Below are 20317 nucleotides of genomic sequence, written 5' to 3'. Positions count from 1 at the left end.
TCCAAGATTCCAATGCCTCGGTGCCCCAGAGATGTGTTGGGGCGTCGCAGTGGAGAGGGTCCTAGGCTACCATCTCAAAAGAGAAAAGGTATTTGGGGAAAGCAGCATCCAGTAGTCAAGAGGTTAACAGGCACGGGATCTGAGGAGCTTGGGGTTCACAGGGCTGCGGGGTGGGCCTGAAGCGACGCTCCGGGGGGTTAACGAAGTTGTCCGTGCTGATCGCGGAAAGGCAGGAGTGGGGCCGGTGGACGGCTGGGGAAAGTCAGGCGTCGGCGGCGCGGCGCCAGGCGTTATGTCAGCGGTCGCCAATGCACGGCCGCAGCCACCCGCCCCCCGGATGCTCTCGGGCCCGCGGTCGCTGTGCGCTGTGAACGAAGGCTGGGTGCAGCTCGGGGTGGGCAAGCTGCAGGAAGCCCTGGCGGCCGCTTCCGTGCGGCGCCGCATCTCCATGGAGTCCAGCATCGAGATGGCCCGCGCCTGCGACAGCAACTGTGTCCCGGCGGCCCGCGGCGGGGAAGAAGACGCGAGACTTTGCCAGCCAAGCGTCGCCCGCAGCCTCCCACGGCACCAAAACCGCGCGAGACCAGGCCTCCCTCTAAGGGTGCCCCAGGCCCCGCCCACCGGCGGCTTGGGCGGAGCGATCGGAGGCCGGCAGGGGGTGCGTCACCGCGTAGGAGGCGGGGCGGGGCTTCCAGTAGGTGAGCCTTCTATTGGCTGCAGGTGCCGGAAGAACCGGAGGACGCCGAGGCTGGGGCGGAGATGCTTTGGGCCTCCCTGCCGTGTCTCCCCCACCTTCCCTCGCCGCGAACGGACTCCGGTATCCTGTCTTCTCCAGAAGAGCTTTCCTGCGTGCTTAGGGCTCCTGGAATCCGGCCATTTTCAGGAATGAGGTCTCAGGCGTCGGCCCTGTGATTTTCTTCTTTGGGCCTAGCACAGGCTCCAGGCTGCATCCCTGTGAAGAGACATCTTTAAAGGACTGAGAGAAAAGAACTGTCAGCCTCGAATTCGAGACCCTTTCAAACATGAGGGCAAAACACAGACTTTGTTCAGACAAAGGTTGAGAGAATTCATACATAGCGAACATTCACTGCAAGAAATACTACAGGAAGTTTTTTAGACAGAAGGAAAGTTGAATCTACACACAAAAGTGGACAGTGCTGGAAATGTAAACTTGTGGGTAAATTTTAAAGACTTTCTCTCATTTTTAATCTTTTAAGAGAAAATTGAGTTTCTTATAAAGTTAAACATGCATTTACTCTGTGAACCAGCAATCCCAGTCCCAGGTGTTTACTAACTGGGCTTTCAGATTCAATAATTAGACGCCCAGTAAAAGGGAACAATCTATGCAACGCGAAATGAAAACCTATGTAATTGCCAAAAACTGCAAACAACCCAAATGTCCTTCAACCGGGGAATAAAGTAACTGTGGTGCATGCATGCAAGGAATGAACCACTGATATGCACCAAACCATGGGTGAGTCTGTAATGTGTGAGAGAATCACTGAGAAGGATACATACCTGACGACTCGATTTGGATGACGCTCATACAAACGCAATACTAGAAAGACAGAAGACCCATCAGTGGCTGCCAGAGGCTGCTGGTAGAGGAAAGGCTTGCTCACAAGGGCATGGGGAGTTTGTGGGGTGATGGAACTGTTCTATATCTTCATTGTTGTGGTGGTTACATGACTGAATACATTTGTCAAAGCTTTCAGATCCTACAAAGGTGAACAATATGTAAACTACATATTAATAAAAAGATGAAAAATAATGATACTTGAATGTTTAAAGAAAAAGTAACAACAATGTATTGTGGAATTTATAATGAAGGCAGAACTAAAATATATGAAAACAGTACCACAAAGGAAATGGAGGGATGAATTGGCAGTATATTGTTTTAAGCTTCTTACACTACGTGTGGAGTAGGGTAATAGTATTTGAAAATGGACTGTTAACATGTAAACTGTAAACTTACAGCAACCACTAAAAAAAAATAAAGATATATGACTATTAAGGCAAGGGTAGGGTAAAATTAATCATAAAAAAATGCTCAACTGAGCCAAAAGAAGGCAGATAATTTTTTTTTTTAAGTGAAAGAGAATGGATGGGAAAAATAGAACATGACCCAATTTACATGTGTGTTTTATTCAGAAAGAACTTACTAAGGACAGAAAGCTGGGAAGAGTCAAAAGATTCTCTTCAGTGGTAGAGTATCTCCTATTAATGCCTAATAATGGGCTAGCTGAAATGGCATGCACTGTTCATCAGCAGGAAGTTCAAGTCCAAAGTTCAGAGGAAAGCAAATAACCAACAGTGCTTAAATGTCAAAGCCTCCAATTAGCTATGTGATTGTTACAGACACCTGTAATTCCTTGGGCTTTGAATGAGATAGAGAACCTAAAAGTAGGGCTTCTACTGATGCCAGGACCACTTTCTAAGCATTTTACTGTAGGAGACTCCTTTCCCATATAGTCTGATAACTTAGTGCAGAGGATTTAATAATAGACTTCTCAGGTGTATAATAATGTGCTTTCCCCAGACTATTATAGTTTAGGTCTTTGTCTTTTATGGTTGGGGGCCAGGAGCCAAAAACCTGTCTTATAAAAGTAATGAAATGTCATTGGCAATGGCCCAATGGCTCCACATAAAGATGACTTGAGGGATATGGTTTGGATTTTGTCCTTATTCCAGGCCTGTCCATTTTTGCCCAGTTATGCTTGGATGGTGTGCGATGAGAGTATTTTCTTCCGTGGGGACCAATATCAGAACATGCCCCTGAACTTCATTATTGTAATAGAATGTGTGGATATATGTCAGCTGATATTATTGCAGTAGGATTTGCCTGACCCAATAATGAAAATTTCCAGGGGTATTTTAAATAACCCAGTGAAAGATCAGAGAACAGGTGCTGCACGGCTTGCCAGGTGAAGGCATATGGCTTGATTCTGACATTAGCTTAAATGGATATTGAAAAGATATCTTTAAAGATAAGTCCTTTAAACCGAGAGAGGGCACTGTACAAATCCTTGAATGAGAAGGATATTTTTTTCTCCTAACGTGTGGTGCTCTTGTAATTCCTTGACTGGTATAGGCTTTAGAGTATAGGCAGTTTCTGTAATGCCCTCTGCTCAATTTCTTAAAACATGAAATCATGTTTTAAGAAACATGATTCTTAAAACATGAAATCATGAAAGCTTCTAGGTAGCATGTCAAAGCATTTGCATCTTCCTCAAATAATTCAAAATGACCATCAATTATGCAGTCCAATAAGGGAATGACCATTGCACTCCAGACAAAATACTCAAAGGCTCTCATGTTAATTTCTGTCTCAGGCCATAGGTAACAAAAATCCTGAACCATGAAATGTGAATTTAATACTTGAAACTCTCAGATCCAGGAATCATAATCATCTGAGCTCCCACATCTAGAAAACCCAAAAATGTCAGGGCTTCTCCTTTCCAACACAGAGAAATGCAGTCAGTGATGCACTTCTCAGGTGGTCCCATGAAAGTATCCCCTGAAAGGCACACGGTAAAGATCACACCTGCCCCAAACCCCGACAGTTCCTCTCAGGCTTAGGCCCTAGGATTGCTCACAACCACAGCTAACTGAAAGAATGGGGTCCAGCCCATCTAGGAAATCTAATGGTGCACCAACAGCTGGCACACCAGCTCAATTCTTGTTCAAAAATTATGGTCCTGCCTCGTGTAAAATTTTACCCCGCTGGAGCTGGCACTCTAGGGAAAATCCTAAAGTATAATGACCACATTGAGGATCTTTTGATATGCCTAAATTGGTATATTTGCATGCTCAACTAGAAAATGGAGGCTCTAAATCTAAGCAACATGAATGAGATACTTATTTTAATTGGTACTTGGAAGCCAATTAAATTGCCTCTCTCAAGACACAATACTAAATTAACAAAAACTAACAAAGACTTATCTAAGCACATTATCAAGCTTGAAAAATTATCTGGAACTCCTGACTCTGACTGTTCTAACCCTCCTTTAAACCCCTCGTGCCCTCCCATTCTAGGTCCTAGTTTAGCCTAAATTCCCTTTTAGGGTGATAAGATTTCCCAAATCTGACTGAAGACCCAGGGAGGGGGGGGTTGGGGTTGCAAAAGAATTCAATCTTAACATTCAGACTTAAAAGCCTGGATACTCAGACCTTTGCCAATTAATTTACATGACTGCCAGTGAAGGTCATGCCAAAATCCAGATAAACAAAGCAAATTGGAAAAAAGACATTAAAGAACTTTTCAAAATTTAGAGATACTGACAAAACCAAAGCATTTAAGCTAGCTAAGGAAGGTCATGAGGCATACCTGAAATTTTTTCCATAATTTTAAATGGAAAAACACCCAACAATGTACTTAGAAACCTGACTAGCCTATAGATGAATGTTATAATGGACTTGAATAAACAATTCTCAGGTGTTGAGCATACCCACTCCAAAATCTGTATCACCCTTAATTCTACTTTTGTTAATGGCCTTTCGGAAGAACTAAGCACCACTCTAAAATGTAAACAACTAAAACTGGCCACTATGGAACTTAATAGTAGTAAATTTTACAGATCAATGAGATCATATCTTTTAAAAGGCTGCAGATTTGCACAGTGCAAATATACAGTGCAGAAACCACGATTTTCTAATTACAGCTGTGTTCCGGTTTGCTAATGCTGCCGTTAAGCAAAATACCAGAAATGGATTGGCTTTTATAAAGGGGGTTTATTTGGTTACAAAGTTACAGTCTGGAGGCCAGAAAATGTCCAGGGTAAGGCACCTTCACTGGAGAAAGGCCATTGGCATCCGGAAAACCTCTGTTAGCTGGGAAGGCACATGGCTGGTGTCCACTTGTTCCCAGGTGGCATTTCAAAATTGCGGTCTCCAAAATGTTGCTCTTAGGGCGTTTTGTCCTCTCTTAGCTGTAGCTCCTGTTCAAAATGTCACTCTCAGTTGCTCTGAGGTCCCTCTGTGTGTGAGCTCTTTTTGTAGGACTCCAGTGAACTAATCAAGACCCACACTGAATGGGCGGGGCCACATTTCCATGGAAACATTCAATCAAGGGATCACACCCCAAAGGTGTCACTCACAGTTGGGTGGGTCACATCTCCATGGAAACACTCATTCAGAAGGTTCCAACCTAATCACACTAATAGGTCTGCCCCCACAAGATTGCATTAAAGAATTTGGCTTTTTCTGGGGGACATAATATATACAAACCAGCACAAGCTGCTAAGTAAGTCCCCAGTCAACCCTTTAGGCACCAGGGTTAGGGACAATGCTACTTGTAATTACTGGAAATAACCTGGGCATTGGAAATGAGATGTTCCCAAATTTCCAGAAAACAGCAGTAATACCCCCTATTGCTCTTTGCCCTCTAAGAAAGCAAAGAGTCAGCGTGACTGCTAGCCTGTCCTGGGAAACAGCAGAGGCTTTTCCAGTTGTCTCCCTCACATCTTTAGGTGAAATCTCTCTAATAATTGGAAACAGTTGGAAAGGAGGGCATACAGATCTAATAGATACTAGGACCACCTTCTCTTAAATCCCACCACTCTCTTTAACCCTTCTCTCCAGAGCACAGAAACAATTCAAATAGTAGGAGTCTCCAACAAACCCAGGACTGTCTTTAATTCCCCCAATTACTTTTCAGTTAGGATCTTTACAAGACACTTATCAATTTTTATTAGTCCCCTCTATGCAATCCACTTTCTGGGAAGAAATTTCCTTGGATTATTTCAAGCACACCTATCTTTCTCCCAAAAGGGGTACATTAATTTAGAATTCTTAGAACCAGATTCATTAGACCAGGACAAGGAATTAAGTTCCACAACTACTCCTGTCCATTCAGTCAAAGAAATAAAATTTTAAGTCCCATAAATATTCCTGTCCTTTCAGTCAAAGAAATAAAATTTAGACACCACTCTCTTTTAGATACTATTCTAACCAATTTATGGTCCACATCACCTAATGATAGGGGTCTCCTTCTTTCTATCCCACATATCCCCGATGCAAGTGCCTCTTAACTTTTCCCTCCTCCAAGTCAAGTTTTGGGGCCTGGAAGAATATTGCAGAAATTGGATTCCTCATTTTTCTTCGATAGCTCAACCTTTACTTGCTTTGCTTAAAACTGAACTAATTGAGCCCCTTATTTGGGATGAAATTAGTCAAAATTCCTTTAAGGAAATAAAGCACAGTTTGCACAGCATCCTGCTCTGGGGCACCCTAATGACAGACTACCCTGTGTTCCCCTTGTCCATGAATGAAAGGTGAACATCTTTGATTCCCTTGCACAAAAGCACTGAGAGCAACATATTCCTGTAGGATATCACCACCACCAATTGAACACCACAGGGAAGGGAATTCCTGCTTGCATGAGGTCCAGGTGATGACAGCAAAACATTTAGGATCAACTGAAAAATTAATTATGGGACCTCCCTTAACAATTTATGTCCCTCGTTCTCTTGAAGCCCTCTCTACCTAAAGATTAACCTACTTTCCCCTCCCAAGCTCTTCTTTGCTCCTTGTCACAATCTTAATCTGCTACTTTATTTTCTACCATTTCTGAGGAAGCTCCCCATGATTGCACATCTTTAACTGACTATTAACCCCTGGAATAGATTTACAAGAAAACCCAATTTACAATGCAAATACTATCGATACACAGATGGTTCCAACCTTAAAGATAATTTAGGAATCTACTGTGTTGGATTTACTATTACCTCTGTGTTAGGTTTTTCGACTGGGAAAAGAAGAGGCCAAAATTCGATCAAGGGAGCTTTACTGTGCAGCCCTGCACAGGCGGGCTGGAGCCTAAGATTGTGACAGCCCGAGCGAGGGGAGAGGTGGGGCTTATACAGGTTGGTTGGCAGGAAGTTCTTTGTCCAAGGAAGGGGAGCTTGCAGGTTTAGGTTGGCAGCTTCTCAGTGGCTATTTTGGAGAAGGAGGTAGCTGGCAGGTTTCCATTGGCTGGCTTGAGAGCAGGGACTTGGGAGTGGGAAAGTTTAAATTTTAAATGTTATGGCAAACTTGCAGAATTTCTAGGGGGGGGGGGGCATACTGCCTAACACTCTAATCATAAAAACATAAGAACAAATTCCTCACCTAATCCTACAACAGCCCAGCAAGCTGAACTTCTTGCTCTCATGAGAACCTGCATCCTTGTGGAAGGAAAAACAGCAAATAAAAACAGCTAAGAATCGGTATGAGTTGGTGATTATTCATGAATTGGGGATGTTATGGAAACAAAGATTTTTAACTTCCAACAGAGGAAAACTTTAAAAACAAAAAACAAAAAAACTCTTACATGATGGTATTTTACATGCCATACTGTTAACAAAGGCTTTGGCTATAATTAAAAGCCCGGGTCACTGTCTGGCAAATATGGAAAAAAGCACTGGCAACCACATTGCAGATTCAGGTGCAAAAAATGCAGTGACAAATTCTAGTCCTATACCTGTTTCTATAATGACTCTTGAATGAAATAACTCTATTAGAAATAAAAAACTTCACTCCTTGAGATTCAACAAAATACTCCTCCTCAGGAGATTAAAAAAAAAAAAAAATGGAAAAATGCTGGCTGCTTTTATAAGCCATAATTAAATCATGGTTTAGCCCCAATGGTAAACCAATCCTCCCTACTTGCCTCCAAGAAACTGTTTTTGAAATTATTCATAATGTGTCTCACTAAAACACTGATAAAAAGTAGCCTAAGGAAAGCATATTTCTAAACTGAGTCAGGCAGGGAGCTTGATTCCCTCTTAACCCCTATTTGATTCTCCCTAAAAGCTGATCAGGTCCCTACCTTAGAGGGCTTCACTCCTCTATGAAACTCCTTTGTCTCTCCTTGTCTACAGGATCAAGCCCAAATTCCTTGAGGCAAGGCCCTCAGGCAGGGATCTCAGGTCTCCAGGCTTCCTTCTGCACCTGCAGTTTCCCCTGGAGAGTTCCTCTCCCTCTCAAGACCCAGTTCTAAATCACTCTCAAATAGAGAGGCCTTTCAGGAGCTGCTGGACAAGCCCTGCTACTCCTCTCCCTCCCTTCATCCACACACCTAAAGAACGCTTATCATAGTCCTCAGCAACCATTGCTCTTTAGCCAAACCTCTCCCCTAATTAATTCTCGATGCAAACTTATTTCCAGGACCTAGACACACTAGCTGCTCAGTAAAGGTTCACAGAATATTGGATGAATAAATGAATGAATCAATGATCTACTTGAACTAGATGTAGGTGTGCGAGCTGATGGTCCAGGGAAAGCACTCTGGAAATTGTTAGGTCCAGAGCCGTTCAAGAATCCACACAACGCAGCGAGTCATGGTTTAAGTAGAGAGTTTAAGGTTTATTAGTGGAAGAAAGCAGAAGAAAGCAGGTGGGAGCCATCAGAAAAGAAAGAAAAATGGCTCCGGCTCTCTATCTGAGAGCAGCATTTTTTAAAGGAAAAACCCACGTGGGGAGGGAAGGGTGTTGGGGGAGAAGGGTGCCTGCTGAGTGCCTCCTGTGCCCCGATTGGGTGGGTGTCTACCAATTTCTAGGCTGATAGGTTGTTAGGATTCTAGCCCATTATTCTTAGAAAAGCAGCTGTGTTATCTATCTAGGGAGAGCATGCCATGTGCTTTTACCTGCCTTTTGGGGTTAGGGCACCATTCTGTCTGAAACAGCCTTGAACAGCCTTCATTCTTTAGTTTATGGGGCACCTATTTTCTGTGAAATAAGCATCAGGGCCCCTGGATCAGACATTCCTTCTATATGTTAGACTCTTTTTTCTGGGCTCTGACAGAAATGATCTGCCCTATGCCTGCCAGCTGGAAACTCCTGGGCAAGTGACTGAGCTTCCGGCTTCTAATCTGTATAATGGGGAGAACTGTGAGAGTTTAAAGAGATAACTCAGGCCAAGTGGTGCGTGGTACAAGGTAAGAACTCAGTAATGGGTTGGCTGTTATCTGTTCTCACTGTAGCCCTTGCAAGGTCACTGGCACATAGAAGCCTTCGGAAAGGGACAAGAATGGACAAGACCTGCTAAACCGGACCAATCCTCACACTTCCAAACCAAGCCATTCCAGATGTCCCCGAAACTTTTCCCTAGGGCCAAGGCTCGGTCCTGCCGGCCCGCCCAGGATAAAACAGAGCCCTCGGAAGCGAAGAGGCCCATCGGCCCAGACCAGGAGGTAAAAAGGGGACCCATGAGCCAATCCCCGCCGGGCCGGTCCACGAGGCCAGGCTGGTAGCTCTGGGACGGGGGAGCCGAGGGCGCGGGCTCCTGCGCAGCCACCCCCGCTCCAAGAGCCTTTCCCCAGGATCTCGCGCCAGAAGGAAGAGACAAGAGGCCTGGGATGATTCAGGAGAGGGGCCATGTGTGCTGGAAAGACCTGGCGAGGAAGCCCGAGGAGGCCCGACCCCAGTCTTGGGGTCTACCCCCAGCCCCCCAACTGACTCACGCATCAGGAACCGCCGCCCAGGCCCGGCTTTTCTATTCAGGACCCCTGGCTGGGTCAGCTGACCCGAGCCACCGCCTCCCCGCCCCCGGCAAGCTCCGCCCCCTGCAGGCTCCGCCCCTTACGCCGCGCACTTGGCAGACGGTCCCTGGCGGCGCCGCGGGCGCGCGGGGCGTGTGTGCGTGGGGGGGCGCGGCGGCGCTTGTGCTCGTTCCCTAACCGCCTCCCGCGGCTCCTCCCCGGCGGTGGGTGGGGGCGGGGGTCTGACGCGCAGTCCTCATGCTCAGCGCCGCGTCTCGCAGCTTGTCTCGCGCTGCCGTGTGCTGCTCACGTCGTCCCGGGTCGTCTGTGGCTCGTTCCGCCGCTATGTCCCGACCAGCCCCCGCACCTCGGGTCCAGCCCGCCACGGTGCTGGGCACCATGGAGATGGGGCGCCGCATGGACAAGCCCACCAGCGCCGCGGCCGTGCGCGCCTTCCTGGGCCGCGGCTACAGCGAGCTGGACACGGCCTTCATGTACGGCGACGGCCAGTCGGAGACCATCCTGGGCGGCCTGGGGCTGCGGCTGGGCACCGGCGACAGCAGAGGTAACGGCTGGGCCTCGCCGCGGACTCTGACCGTCCCCTGAACCTCGCAGGCGCTGAGGCGTCCCCGCGGTGCACAGGCCCCTTCCCTGCCCGTCCTCTCGGTGAACGCCAAGCTCTTTAGACCCCGTGCACATCTGGCCCGGGACAAGCGGACGGTGCTTTACCTTGAGTATCTTCCCCTCTCCCACTCTGGGGGCCGCATCTCGGGAACCCCTCAGTCTCACCCCAGAGCCTGGCCTAGCCCGTGGGTTCCTACCCCCATTGCTTTCTTGTTGCACCTCTTTGGGGGCATCAGAGCCGTGCATCCCCGCCTCCAACTATACTTGGTGCCCGCCGGTATCCTGTCCCCAGGCACTCTCTGCCCCATCCCCCATTGCCCCCACTGCCCCTTTCCCAGTTGTGCACCCAGCCCAGCCAAGCCTCTGTCTGGAGTGGGCAGAAGATCCTTTTGGTTTCTCATCTTGTTCTTTGACCCAGCCTTAGACTTTGCTCTAAGTTCACAGTGTGCCGTCCCTGGCTCTCCAGGAGAGCTGTGGCAACAGGCCCAGGGAGGGCAGGGGGAATAGGGGTGGCAGGATGTGGGGTGGGGGTGTGAGAGAGGGGGTAAGACCTTTCTGTCCGCTCTGTCCCAGGCTTTGTCTTGGGGCCATAGGAGGGAAAGTGACTGACCACTCTCAGGGGGGGCTCAGAGTCTGGTGGGAAAGACACACAAATGGTTGCTGGGGAGCCCAAAACAGGGAGCAGTTCGGGAGGTGGGGGGCAGGAAGAGGCACTAGAGAAGACTTCTAGAGAAGCCTGAGTGGACCCTAAGGATCCGTAGGAGTTTGCTGGTCGAGAACTCAAAAAGGGCATTAGAGGCTGGGGCACAGCTGTGCAGAGACTTGGCTTGGAAATGAAAAGTGTCTGGTGGGTGGAATAATGGCCAGGAACTGGTGTCTTGAGTGGAGGATTTTTTGAGGGGTGGGGGGATTGCCCCTCCATCACATTCTGAGGGTCCGCAAGACCTTAACTGCTTTTATGGCCACACTTGGCCTCCTGCCTCCTTCCCGAGGCCCCTCCTCCTCATCCCTGGGGGTGGTCCCCTGGGGGTTCTCCTCAGATTCACAGCTTGGTGGATCTGGAGGACCAAAATGGGACCGTGTGTCTCAGGCCCACACCTTCTAGTTCCCCTAGCTGCCTCACTGATAACCGGGGTTTATTTCTGAATTGCTTTTTCTTCCCTCACCCTTCCCTGCTCTCTTCTGTGAGGACAGGCTCCCTCGGCCAGATTCCTCAGATCATATCAGGGGCAAAGTTCACACCAAGAATGGCTGCCAGTGTGTCTCTGCCACACATGAGAAGTTCAGAAAGGACCCTCCACCCCCCCTGATAACAACCAAAAGTGGGTTCTCTGCCCAGGGAGCATAGCAGGCAATCCATGGCACTGGGGTTTCGAAGGGACAAAGAATTTTAATGCTGCATGTGAAGCAGGAAAGCTGATGGCCTATCGGCCCAAAAATCTGTCTTTCTGAACTGCACTAACTCTGATAGTTTATAAAATGAAAAGATGGGCAGATTTAGGCATAATGAGCACAATGGCTTGAGATAATGAGGTTAGAGATGATCTAATTATTAAGCCTGTGTAAATTGATTACATGCTTAGTCATAGAACATATGTAAGAAAATGGTGTTAATATGATGATGGGCATGAGTTTTAGTATTATAATGAGGTATAGGTCACTTATACGTTTTAGATAAAGATGCTGTGTGTGTCAGGGGGGTTGCCGATTTTAGTTAGATTCAGCTTCCCTTATCAAAATAGCTTTAGAATTGGGGTGGGTTAGTTCTGGGCTGACACAAGGCCCTTCATTAATAAACATTAGGGGCTGTCATGAGACTCTAAGGCTGAAAACCCTGATAAAAGGGATACAAGTGAGGGTGAGTCACAACATTTTTACGATCACAAGGGTACAAGATAAAGGCTATATAATCATTGTCAGAGATCAAGGCAGCTGGATTACAGTTCAGAGATTTCAGGTATTTCCCCATTTACTCTTAATATCCCAGAAATTTAAAAAGGAATATCTATATAATGACTCGGTAATCATTATCATCCCCTAAATCCTAACTTCTCAGTTACAGCTGACCAATCCAGATGCTCTATAGGGAAGGGAAAGATGCTAAATTAACTCACTTCCACACTGCTGGAATGGCAGACCACAGGCTGTTCTCCTGGGATTGGGCCTCTCCAATGTGACTGTACACACCTGTGTGAGTCTGGGAGGGAAAGAAGCTTCTGTTACCTTCTGCTCCTTTTCTCTCCTGCCTGTCTGCCCCTGGGCCGCGTTCAGGACGCTGCATCTCAGCTGAACTTCTGCAACCCCCTCTTTCCTGTCCTCCCTGCTTCCAGGCTGACTCCCTCCGTTCTTCCTCTGCACTGCAGCCAGAGTGAATTTCTAACTCCACACAGCTGACTGGTCACACCCTCACATGACACTTTCAAAGCCTCCTACAGCCTGTAAGATCACATCCAGACTCCATGAGGGGTGATCAAGACCCTTTGGGATCAGGTCTGGTCCCATGATCCCACCACTTCCTGCCCTGGAATTTATGCTCCTGGAACTAAACTGCTCCTCTGACCTCTTGCTGACCCTGTTGCTCTTGCCTCAGTGACCTTCCCTGTGTCCCCTGCTCTGGAATGCACAGGCACTTCCCACCTCCCCTTGTTGGCTGCCTCATCCTTGGAGACCCAGCCTGGGGGCTCTTGGCCCACAAGAAGCCTTCCCTGGGATGCCCAGGTTGGCCTCACAGCTTTGGCACCTCGTGCATTTCTCTCCTGCCCGTGCTGTGTTCTGTGCCCTCTGGACGGTGAGCTCGCCGAGGGCCGAGACTGTGTTCAGTTCCTCTCTGTGCTGAGCCCCTGGTACACGCCTGGTACAGCTGCAGTTGGGTGGTTACTAACGGTGACTTACAACAGCAGGGACATTGAGAACTGATGTAAGACACTGTTTAATCCTCATGACCTCCCCAAGGACATCCCCTTGTTACAGTTGAGGGAAATGTGGCTCAGGGGACTTAAGTAATTTAGGCAAGGCATGTGGCTAGTAAGTGCCTACCTATCATATGTCTCTCAACCATTACCCTCTTCCTCTCAGTGAAAATCGCTACCAAGGCCAACTGTTTGGAAGGGAAGACGCTAAAGCCTGACAGTGTCCGTTCCCAGCTGGAGACATCGCTGAAACGGCTGCAGTGCTCCCAGGTAGACCTCTTCTACCTGCACATGCCGGACCACGGCACCCCCGTGGAAGAGACGCTGCGCGCTTGCCACCAGCTGCACCAGGAGGTGAGGGGCCACTGGGTGCGGGAGGTGGTCTGCTGCTCCTCTCCTTGGCCTGTCCTTACGCAGGGAAGGGTGTGCCAGGGTGGGTCCTGGATGGAGCTGGGACAGACCCCACCACCTGGGTCCCCATTCTGGTCTCCCCTTCCCAGCCTCCTGGGTGCTGGGGGTTTCTGACCATGGCCTCTTCCCTGTAGGGCAAGTTCGTGGAGCTTGGCCTCTCCAACTACACCTCCTGGCAGGTGGCTGAGATCTGTACCCTCTGCAGGAGCAAAGGCTGGGTCCTGCCAACTGTGTACCAGGTGAGGACCAGGGCTAGAGGCCTCAGTCTCCAGGGGTCTCAGGTCCCTCCGCCCCCTCTTACTGCCCTGGTGCCCGCTTCCCTGTGAAAGCCTTTCGGGGGCTTTCACTTGCCCTCAGGATCGAGTCCAAACTCCTCAGTGTAGGAAAGAGGACCCTCCTGCTCCAGCCCTGCCCCCCTGTCCTGCCCCTTGCTTACCTTGGCCCCTCCCTGCCCCTGCTCCCTTCAGCTGGAGCACTCTTCCTCCCCCTTCCCCCTGGTGAAAGTGCTCAGGGCTCACTCGGGTCCTTCTCTGGGAAGCCTTTCCGGACAGCTCCAGAGGCCTCCAGACGATACAGTCAGAACGTTTTGAGCACCTACCAGGACCATGGAACTTACCTCTATTGTAATTCTCTGTCTGCTTCTCTGTTTTTGAACTTGACTGTAACATCTCTCGGAGGCAGAGAGCTTATCAGATTGCTCGTGGTTGTAAATGCAATGTCCAGTCCACATTTGTGCTCACAGATATTTGTGGAATAATAAATCCAGTGCAGTTTTCCTTCCTGGAGCTCAGGACCCTCTCCCCTTCCCCTGCCACCACTAATGATTTTAGAAGTAAGTCCTGATGTCCTGGGCGGGTTTTCCCTGAGGGTCTAAAAGAGGAAGAGGGTCCCCTCCCTTGACATGCCGGCCCTCCCCAGCTGGCCCCTCTTCCTGCAGGGCATGTACAACGCCATCACCCGGCAGGTGGAGACGGAGCTCTTCCCCTGCCTCAGGCACTTTGGACTGAGGTTCTACGCCTACAACCCTCTGGCTGGTACGGGCAGCTCTGGGGCCAGGCTGTCCTCGCGGGGTGGGAGGGCAAGCCTGGCTCTGCTCTTCCCTGCCCAGGAAGCAGGGAAGGGGATGACAGGACACTGGGCTCTGCCCTCCATATGTGGGTCCCCACCCTCCCTCAGCCTAGGGCCACGAGGGACCTGCCAGCTCTGGCGCAGTCTGTGCCGGGGGAGTCTGACCGCAGTTTCCCGCAGGGGGCCTGTTGACCGGCAAGTACAAGTATGAGGACAAGGACGAGAAACAGCCCGAGGGCCGCTTCTTTGGAAATAGCTGGGCTGAGGTCTACAGAAATCGGTGAGCTGGGGATGGGCTGTGTCAGGGCCGGTGGGGTGGGGGTCCCTTTTATCTGGAATGGAGAAGCTCTGAGGCTGCTTTCCCTGGGTGGGTGGAGTGGCAGTGCAGGCCTCCCCTTGCTGCCCAGAACCAGGTTTCCTGAATCCCACAGGAATTACCAGCCCCCACCCACCCCACCCCCCCATGGATTTTTTGTGTCCCTGGGGCCTCAGTGGGGAAATGAGGATACCTGGATCTTACAGCATGTCTGCCAAGACACAGCTCTTCCCTGAGAAGTATGAACTATCTGTGGAGAGGGACAGCAATAACCTTGGACTGAGGATGGGGAGGCCTGGGGCCTGGTGCTTCCTCCTGTACAGTCTAACTTTGTTTTACTGGATAACATAAAAGCAGGATTATGAGTTATTTGTAATAACGATGGCATTGATGTCTCTGGTGAAGGAACCAGCCTCCTGGGTGGTCTGATCCCCAGTACAGTAGGAGAACCAAGCTAGAGGACACTGGCCCCTTTAGTCCCACAGCCTTGGGGAGGGGGCTGCAGCCCTGGTCTCCAGGATGACTTCCATGCTCCTAACCCCTGTGCCACTCTCCCCACGTGCCAGCTACTGGAAGAGGCACCACTTCCAGGCCATTGCCCTGGTGGAGAAGGCCCTGCAGGCTGCTTACGGCCCCCATGCCCCCAGCATGACCTCGGCCGCCCTCCGCTGGATGTACCACCACTCTCAGCTCCAGGTAGACCAGGGGTCTCAGGTTTCAGTCTCTGCTCTTTAGGGGAGCCCCTTAAATACCTTTACTTGATGATTTCTAAACTGTTTTGTCTTTTCCTCTGAAATTTCCCTCTGTTCCAGATCTCAGGGCCAGTCGTCCCCTTATTCTTACCAGTTACCTAAGTGCTAGGCCCTGTGATAAGGGCTTTGCAAACATGCATTATTTCAGCTTTATACTGTGTGATTATCTACATGTTCCTGAATAAGGAAATTAGGGTTCACACAGCCTTTAAGGGGGGCAGGGGTTAGAAATTTAACACAGATTCATCTTCAGAACTCATTAGTCTCACTTCTCTGTCTGTCAGTAGCTAGAGAGATTCCTTCTTTCTTGTCTCCCATGTTTTCTCCAGCTTCAGCCTTATACACTTATAGAATAGTAGGTGTGCAATAAATGGGAGCCAAGTACTTGCCATAGGTTTCAATTCCCATAGCCACCCTGCAAAATAAAGAAGATTGATTAACCTGTACTCAGGGTGAGTAATGAGGCAAGTGTGCCCAGCGGCTGGGGGCAGAACTGATGACTCAGTATGACAGCAGGGAGATAGAATGCATAGTTCAGAGTCAAATAGCTAGAACTGTTGAAAGCACCTTAAATTCCTTCTTGAACCACACAATTTATACATACACACCAGCTCCTAAGTCTTGGCTTAGGACTGCGGTCACTGCCCACAGATGTGCACTAAGGTCTGGCCATCCCCCCTTGCAGGGTGTCCACGGCGATGCGGTCATCCAGGGCATGTCCAGCCTGGCGCAGCTGGAGGAGAACTTGGCGGCAACTGAGGAAGGGCCCCTGGAGCCTGCTGTTGTGGAGGCCTTTGATCAAGCCTGGGATCTGGTTGCCCATGACTGTCCCAACTACTTCCGCTAAGCCCCTTCGTGGCCCAGTCTGGCAAAGGGCTTCTTTCTCTCTCCCACCTTGACTGGCCTTGAGCTGACTTAGCATGGTCTTTCCTGATGTTCTCTATCTGTGAGTTGTTTCCTAAGTTTCTGCCTTCCTCCCTGTTGCCTTCATGACATGTATAGGCTGGGGCTCAGCTCACTGGGCATTTCATGTCTGAATAAAGCAAGCTCTTGACCTGGCTGGAGCCCAGGCCTGGATGAATCCCTGGACCTTGTCTCTCTGCTGCTTGATCTTGTTTCCCTTCTTGCCTGGGGGCTTGCCAATAAAGGGGGCGCACTGGGAACTGGATCTTCAAAGGACAAGGCAGTGGGAGGGCCCCAGGGCTCCCTGCCATCCTGAGGGTCCCCTCTGGCCTTTGTCCTAAATCCCAGCCTGTCCTCTCAGCTGTGGGGCCTGAGGTGCCTTTGTTTTCTAAATGGAGTAGGAAAAAAGGGAGCCATACCCTTTTTTAGAAATGAAACAGTTTGGGAAAACATAACATTAGAGGCTCCATGGAGGAAAAGAGTAAACCCTCCCAGGAGGCTGTGAGACATCTGAACTCCTGCTAACTCACGACTCCAGCAGCAGCTCTACTCTTCTCTTAGCTAAAACCTCCTGTCTTTCCATCCTCAAGACTCTCGGCCTTGGCTGCTGGTCTCCTGCTGGAGTGAAGGGTGGGGCGGGAGCAGCCAGGGTGCAGCTTCCCTCAGCAAATCCCTGCTCCAACCAGGAGGCCCCCAAGGCTGGAGAAGAAAAGAACTCCCAGGTCTGGTGGTTGCCATCGCCCATTCCCAGTGCCGCAAAGTGACCCCGGCCCTGGGCGGGGGTGGAGTGTGGGGCTCGCAGCAGCTGCATCTGGAGCGGCCTCTGAAGTGATCACAGGGGCTGCACGTGGGAGCCCAGACAAAGGCACAAATCCAGAAGACGCTGCATTCTAATGAAAGTCCCATTTGCTACCTAGAGAGACACCTGCAGACAAGCTTTTATTCCTTGTAGAAGGACGTCATCCCCCTTTGTCCTTCAGCCATAGCAAAATGATGCCCCCGGAGAGGGGTGGTGTAGTTATCCATTGTTCAACAAACCACCCAGAATCGAGGTGCTTAAAACAGTGAACTCTCAAAGTCCATCTACAGATTGAGTGCAATCCCTATCAAGTCCCAGCTGCAATTGAGATGTGACTTAGCCCATTCAGAGTGAGTCTTATCCCTTTACTGGGGTCCTTTATGAGAACATAAAAGAGAGAAAAAGCCAAGAGAACTCAGAGAAAAACTGGAGGAGCTAAGAGGACCCACGGAAGCTCAGAGAGGAGGCCACTGGAACCAGAACCTGTAAACAATGGAACCCGGGGTGAAGGATCAGCTTATACCAGCCATGTGCCTTCCCATGATACAGAGGTGTCCTGGATGCCAGCAGCCTGTCTTCAGGATCCAGGTATCATCCTGTTGATGCCTTAATTGGAACATTTTCACAGCCTAAGAACTGAAAATTGTAAGTTAATAAATCCCCATTATAAAAGCCAACCCATGTCTGTTATGTGCATTCCAGCAGCTTTAGCAAACCAAAATAGCCTCACTTGGTTGTGTCTAGACCAGTAAGTAGTGTCAAATCTCAGCAGAGCCTGAGCAAGGAAGTACTGCCTGCCCCAGGAAAAAAGGGCTTGTTCACCCAAAGTTTGTAGACTCTGGCTAATATGTACCATGCTGAGAATGATGATGGGGTAGGGTGGAATATAATGTGGATATGGGAGCATTTATGATAAGGGTGTACTCAGGTGTTAACATCCCAGAAAATACACTTGGACCCAGTCTTAACAGGATGCTGTAAAGACTCCTGGAAGCTGGTGGGGGGAAAAACAATGGCCTACAATAAAGGAAGTAGTGATGCTGGAACTGCATTTGCAGATTATTAGGGAAGGAGTCAAAAGGCTTAGAGAGGTGGCCATATTAGAATGATTTATTATGTAAAACCAGAGAGCATACCAACTGATTACGTACCCCAGGAGGACCCAGAAGCCAGTCTGTACAAAAGGGTAAGGATTTCTCTAGTAATGGAGGACTCTGGCATTGTGGAGAAGCTACTTGTGGCTCCTCTGGATGCCATGCCAGTGTTAGACTGATCTGAGGGGCGGGGAGTGCTGCTATAGAACTGTGCTCCCTGGTGTCATTGGAGATGATGGGATCCGGGAATCACAGCACATAACAGTTAAAGGCAAGGTGGGCATCATTGTCATAACAAAACAGAATGGCAACCTGAGGCCATTGACCCAGAAAGAGCTGTGCCAGTGGTTAATATACCATAGTGTTCCTAGGGGGATAACAGTAAAAGAATAATAGTGGCAAGCCAAAAGGCTGATGTGAGCCACTGCATTAGAAAATCACCATCTCTTGCCCCATTTCTAGACCTGATCTAATTCCTAGACTTAGAACAGGAAATGCAGAACATATTTCCCAAGTTTTTCTCCAAAGGAACTGATGTCTGTTGCCCAGAGTAACTTGACAATGGGGGAAGGGGAATCCCCTATCCTCAGAGGACGTTTGGGTACAGGATTTGAACTTCCACTAATCTCAGGGGATGCTGAATGCCATCATGGCCCCCTGCTAGACTGAGGGCATGGGAGTCAGATGTCAAATGGAATCCTACCCAAAGCCATCTCACAGTGGGTCCAATGGCTCTGGATGCATTGGAAATCTGCAAAACTACTATCTTTTTTGCTTCATTCAGAGTCCTTTTCTTTGACAAATATTTCTACAATACCTGGATGCACAATCAGGATGGAATCTTAACAGGTGGCAGCTACCTCACTGTTTCTCCGATCTGGAAACCCAGAGCTGTTTTGATAGAAAAGGCCAATGGCCCTCCTGAAAACCTTTTCCCCCACCCAACCAAGATACTCAATCCAAAAGGAAAACTGCAAGTGGCAAGTGCTTTGATGCCTTGTAAGACACAAATGTCCAAACGGTGGGAGATAAACCCTACAGTATTTCAAGGTCTGCCACAACAATGAGGTTCCTGTAAGACCAGTGGTCTCGTAAATGCCGGGACCACCCCTCATCCTCAGGGTGAAGGATGAGTTACTGAATACTTGGTTGGACCAATGAGAAAGAGGCCCTCAAAGCTGAAGGTGTTTACATCAGCATCTGGGGTGGAATGACAGGGCCCTTGACAGAAAAAATTCGTTGACTCCTGCTGTACATCCTTATATGTTTAAATTGATTATCAAGACTGTGGAAACTATTACATTTTATTTGAGAAATGCTCTTTTTATAGGTACTGAATTAGCAGGTAAACTCAGAACAAATTCTGCTAAATGGGAGATAGTCTCAATTCTAAATTGTTCACAGAAAAATGTGAAATAATTAGGCTAAAATATTTGCAAAACTACTGTCTTTTTTGCTTCATTCAGTCCTTTTCTTTGACAGATATTTCTACAAGTTGAAACTAATCAAGTAGGTTGTCTCTCTAGTTGACTCTTCTGAATATTTCACCATATAGAGATGCTGCAAAAATCACAGGCCTTCATATTTTGTTCAACTCAAATACAGAATATAAGCTTTTTCAATACAAAAACAGGATCACCATCAAGATTCTTCCCCACCAAAAGCATTAGCAACAACAATAAAAAAATAGATAAATGGGAATTCATCAAATGACATTATCAAGAATTTGAAAAGACAACACACAGAATGAAAGAAAATACTTGGAAATCATATATTTGATAAGGGTTTAACATCCAGAATATATAAGGAACTCTTATAATGCAACAACAAAACAACAACCTACTTAAAAATGGGCAAAGGACTTGAATAGACTTTTCTCCAAAGAAGATAAACAAGTGACCAACAAGTATATGAAAAGATGTTCAACACCATTGGTCATTAAGGGAAAGGAAATGAAAACCACAGGGTTATAGCATTTCACACC

At 48.5% G+C, this 20317-nt stretch overlaps 1 protein-coding gene across 1 annotated transcript; it reads left to right on the top strand.

Annotated features, from left to right (window-relative positions):
* Positions 1-9700: 9700 nt before the first annotated feature.
* On the top strand, positions 9701-16626 carry LOC119527862 (aflatoxin B1 aldehyde reductase member 2-like). The gene is made up of 7 exons (XM_037828355.1): positions 9701-10022; positions 13157-13344; positions 13536-13640; positions 14339-14435; positions 14650-14749; positions 15352-15481; positions 16223-16626. The coding sequence occupies exons 1-7, from the start codon at positions 9716-9718 to the stop codon at positions 16382-16384; spliced, it is 1089 nt and encodes a 362-aa protein (XP_037684283.1). The 5' UTR covers positions 9701-9715; the 3' UTR covers positions 16385-16626.
* The last annotated feature ends 3691 nt before the right edge of the window (positions 16627-20317 follow it).

The sequence above is a fragment of the Choloepus didactylus genome, chromosome 2, assembly GCF_015220235.1.
Source record: "Choloepus didactylus isolate mChoDid1 chromosome 2, mChoDid1.pri, whole genome shotgun sequence".
Lineage (NCBI taxonomy): Eukaryota > Metazoa > Chordata > Mammalia > Pilosa > Megalonychidae > Choloepus > Choloepus didactylus.
This window is presented reverse-complemented; position numbering and strand designations above follow the sequence as displayed.

Bases quoted from the DNA above. Each gene is read 5' to 3' on its own strand.
- LOC119527862 (XM_037828355.1), top strand. From the start codon at position 9,716: ATGCTCAGCGCCGCGTCTCGCAGCTTGTCTCGCGCTGCCGTGTGCTGC. The intron at 14,436-14,649 runs GTACGGGCAGCT...AGTTTCCCGCAG, and splicing joins CGCCTACAACCCTCTGGCTG to GGGGCCTGTTGACCGGCAAG. The intron at 14,750-15,351 runs GTGAGCTGGGGA...CCCACGTGCCAG, and splicing joins GCTGAGGTCTACAGAAATCG to CTACTGGAAGAGGCACCACT.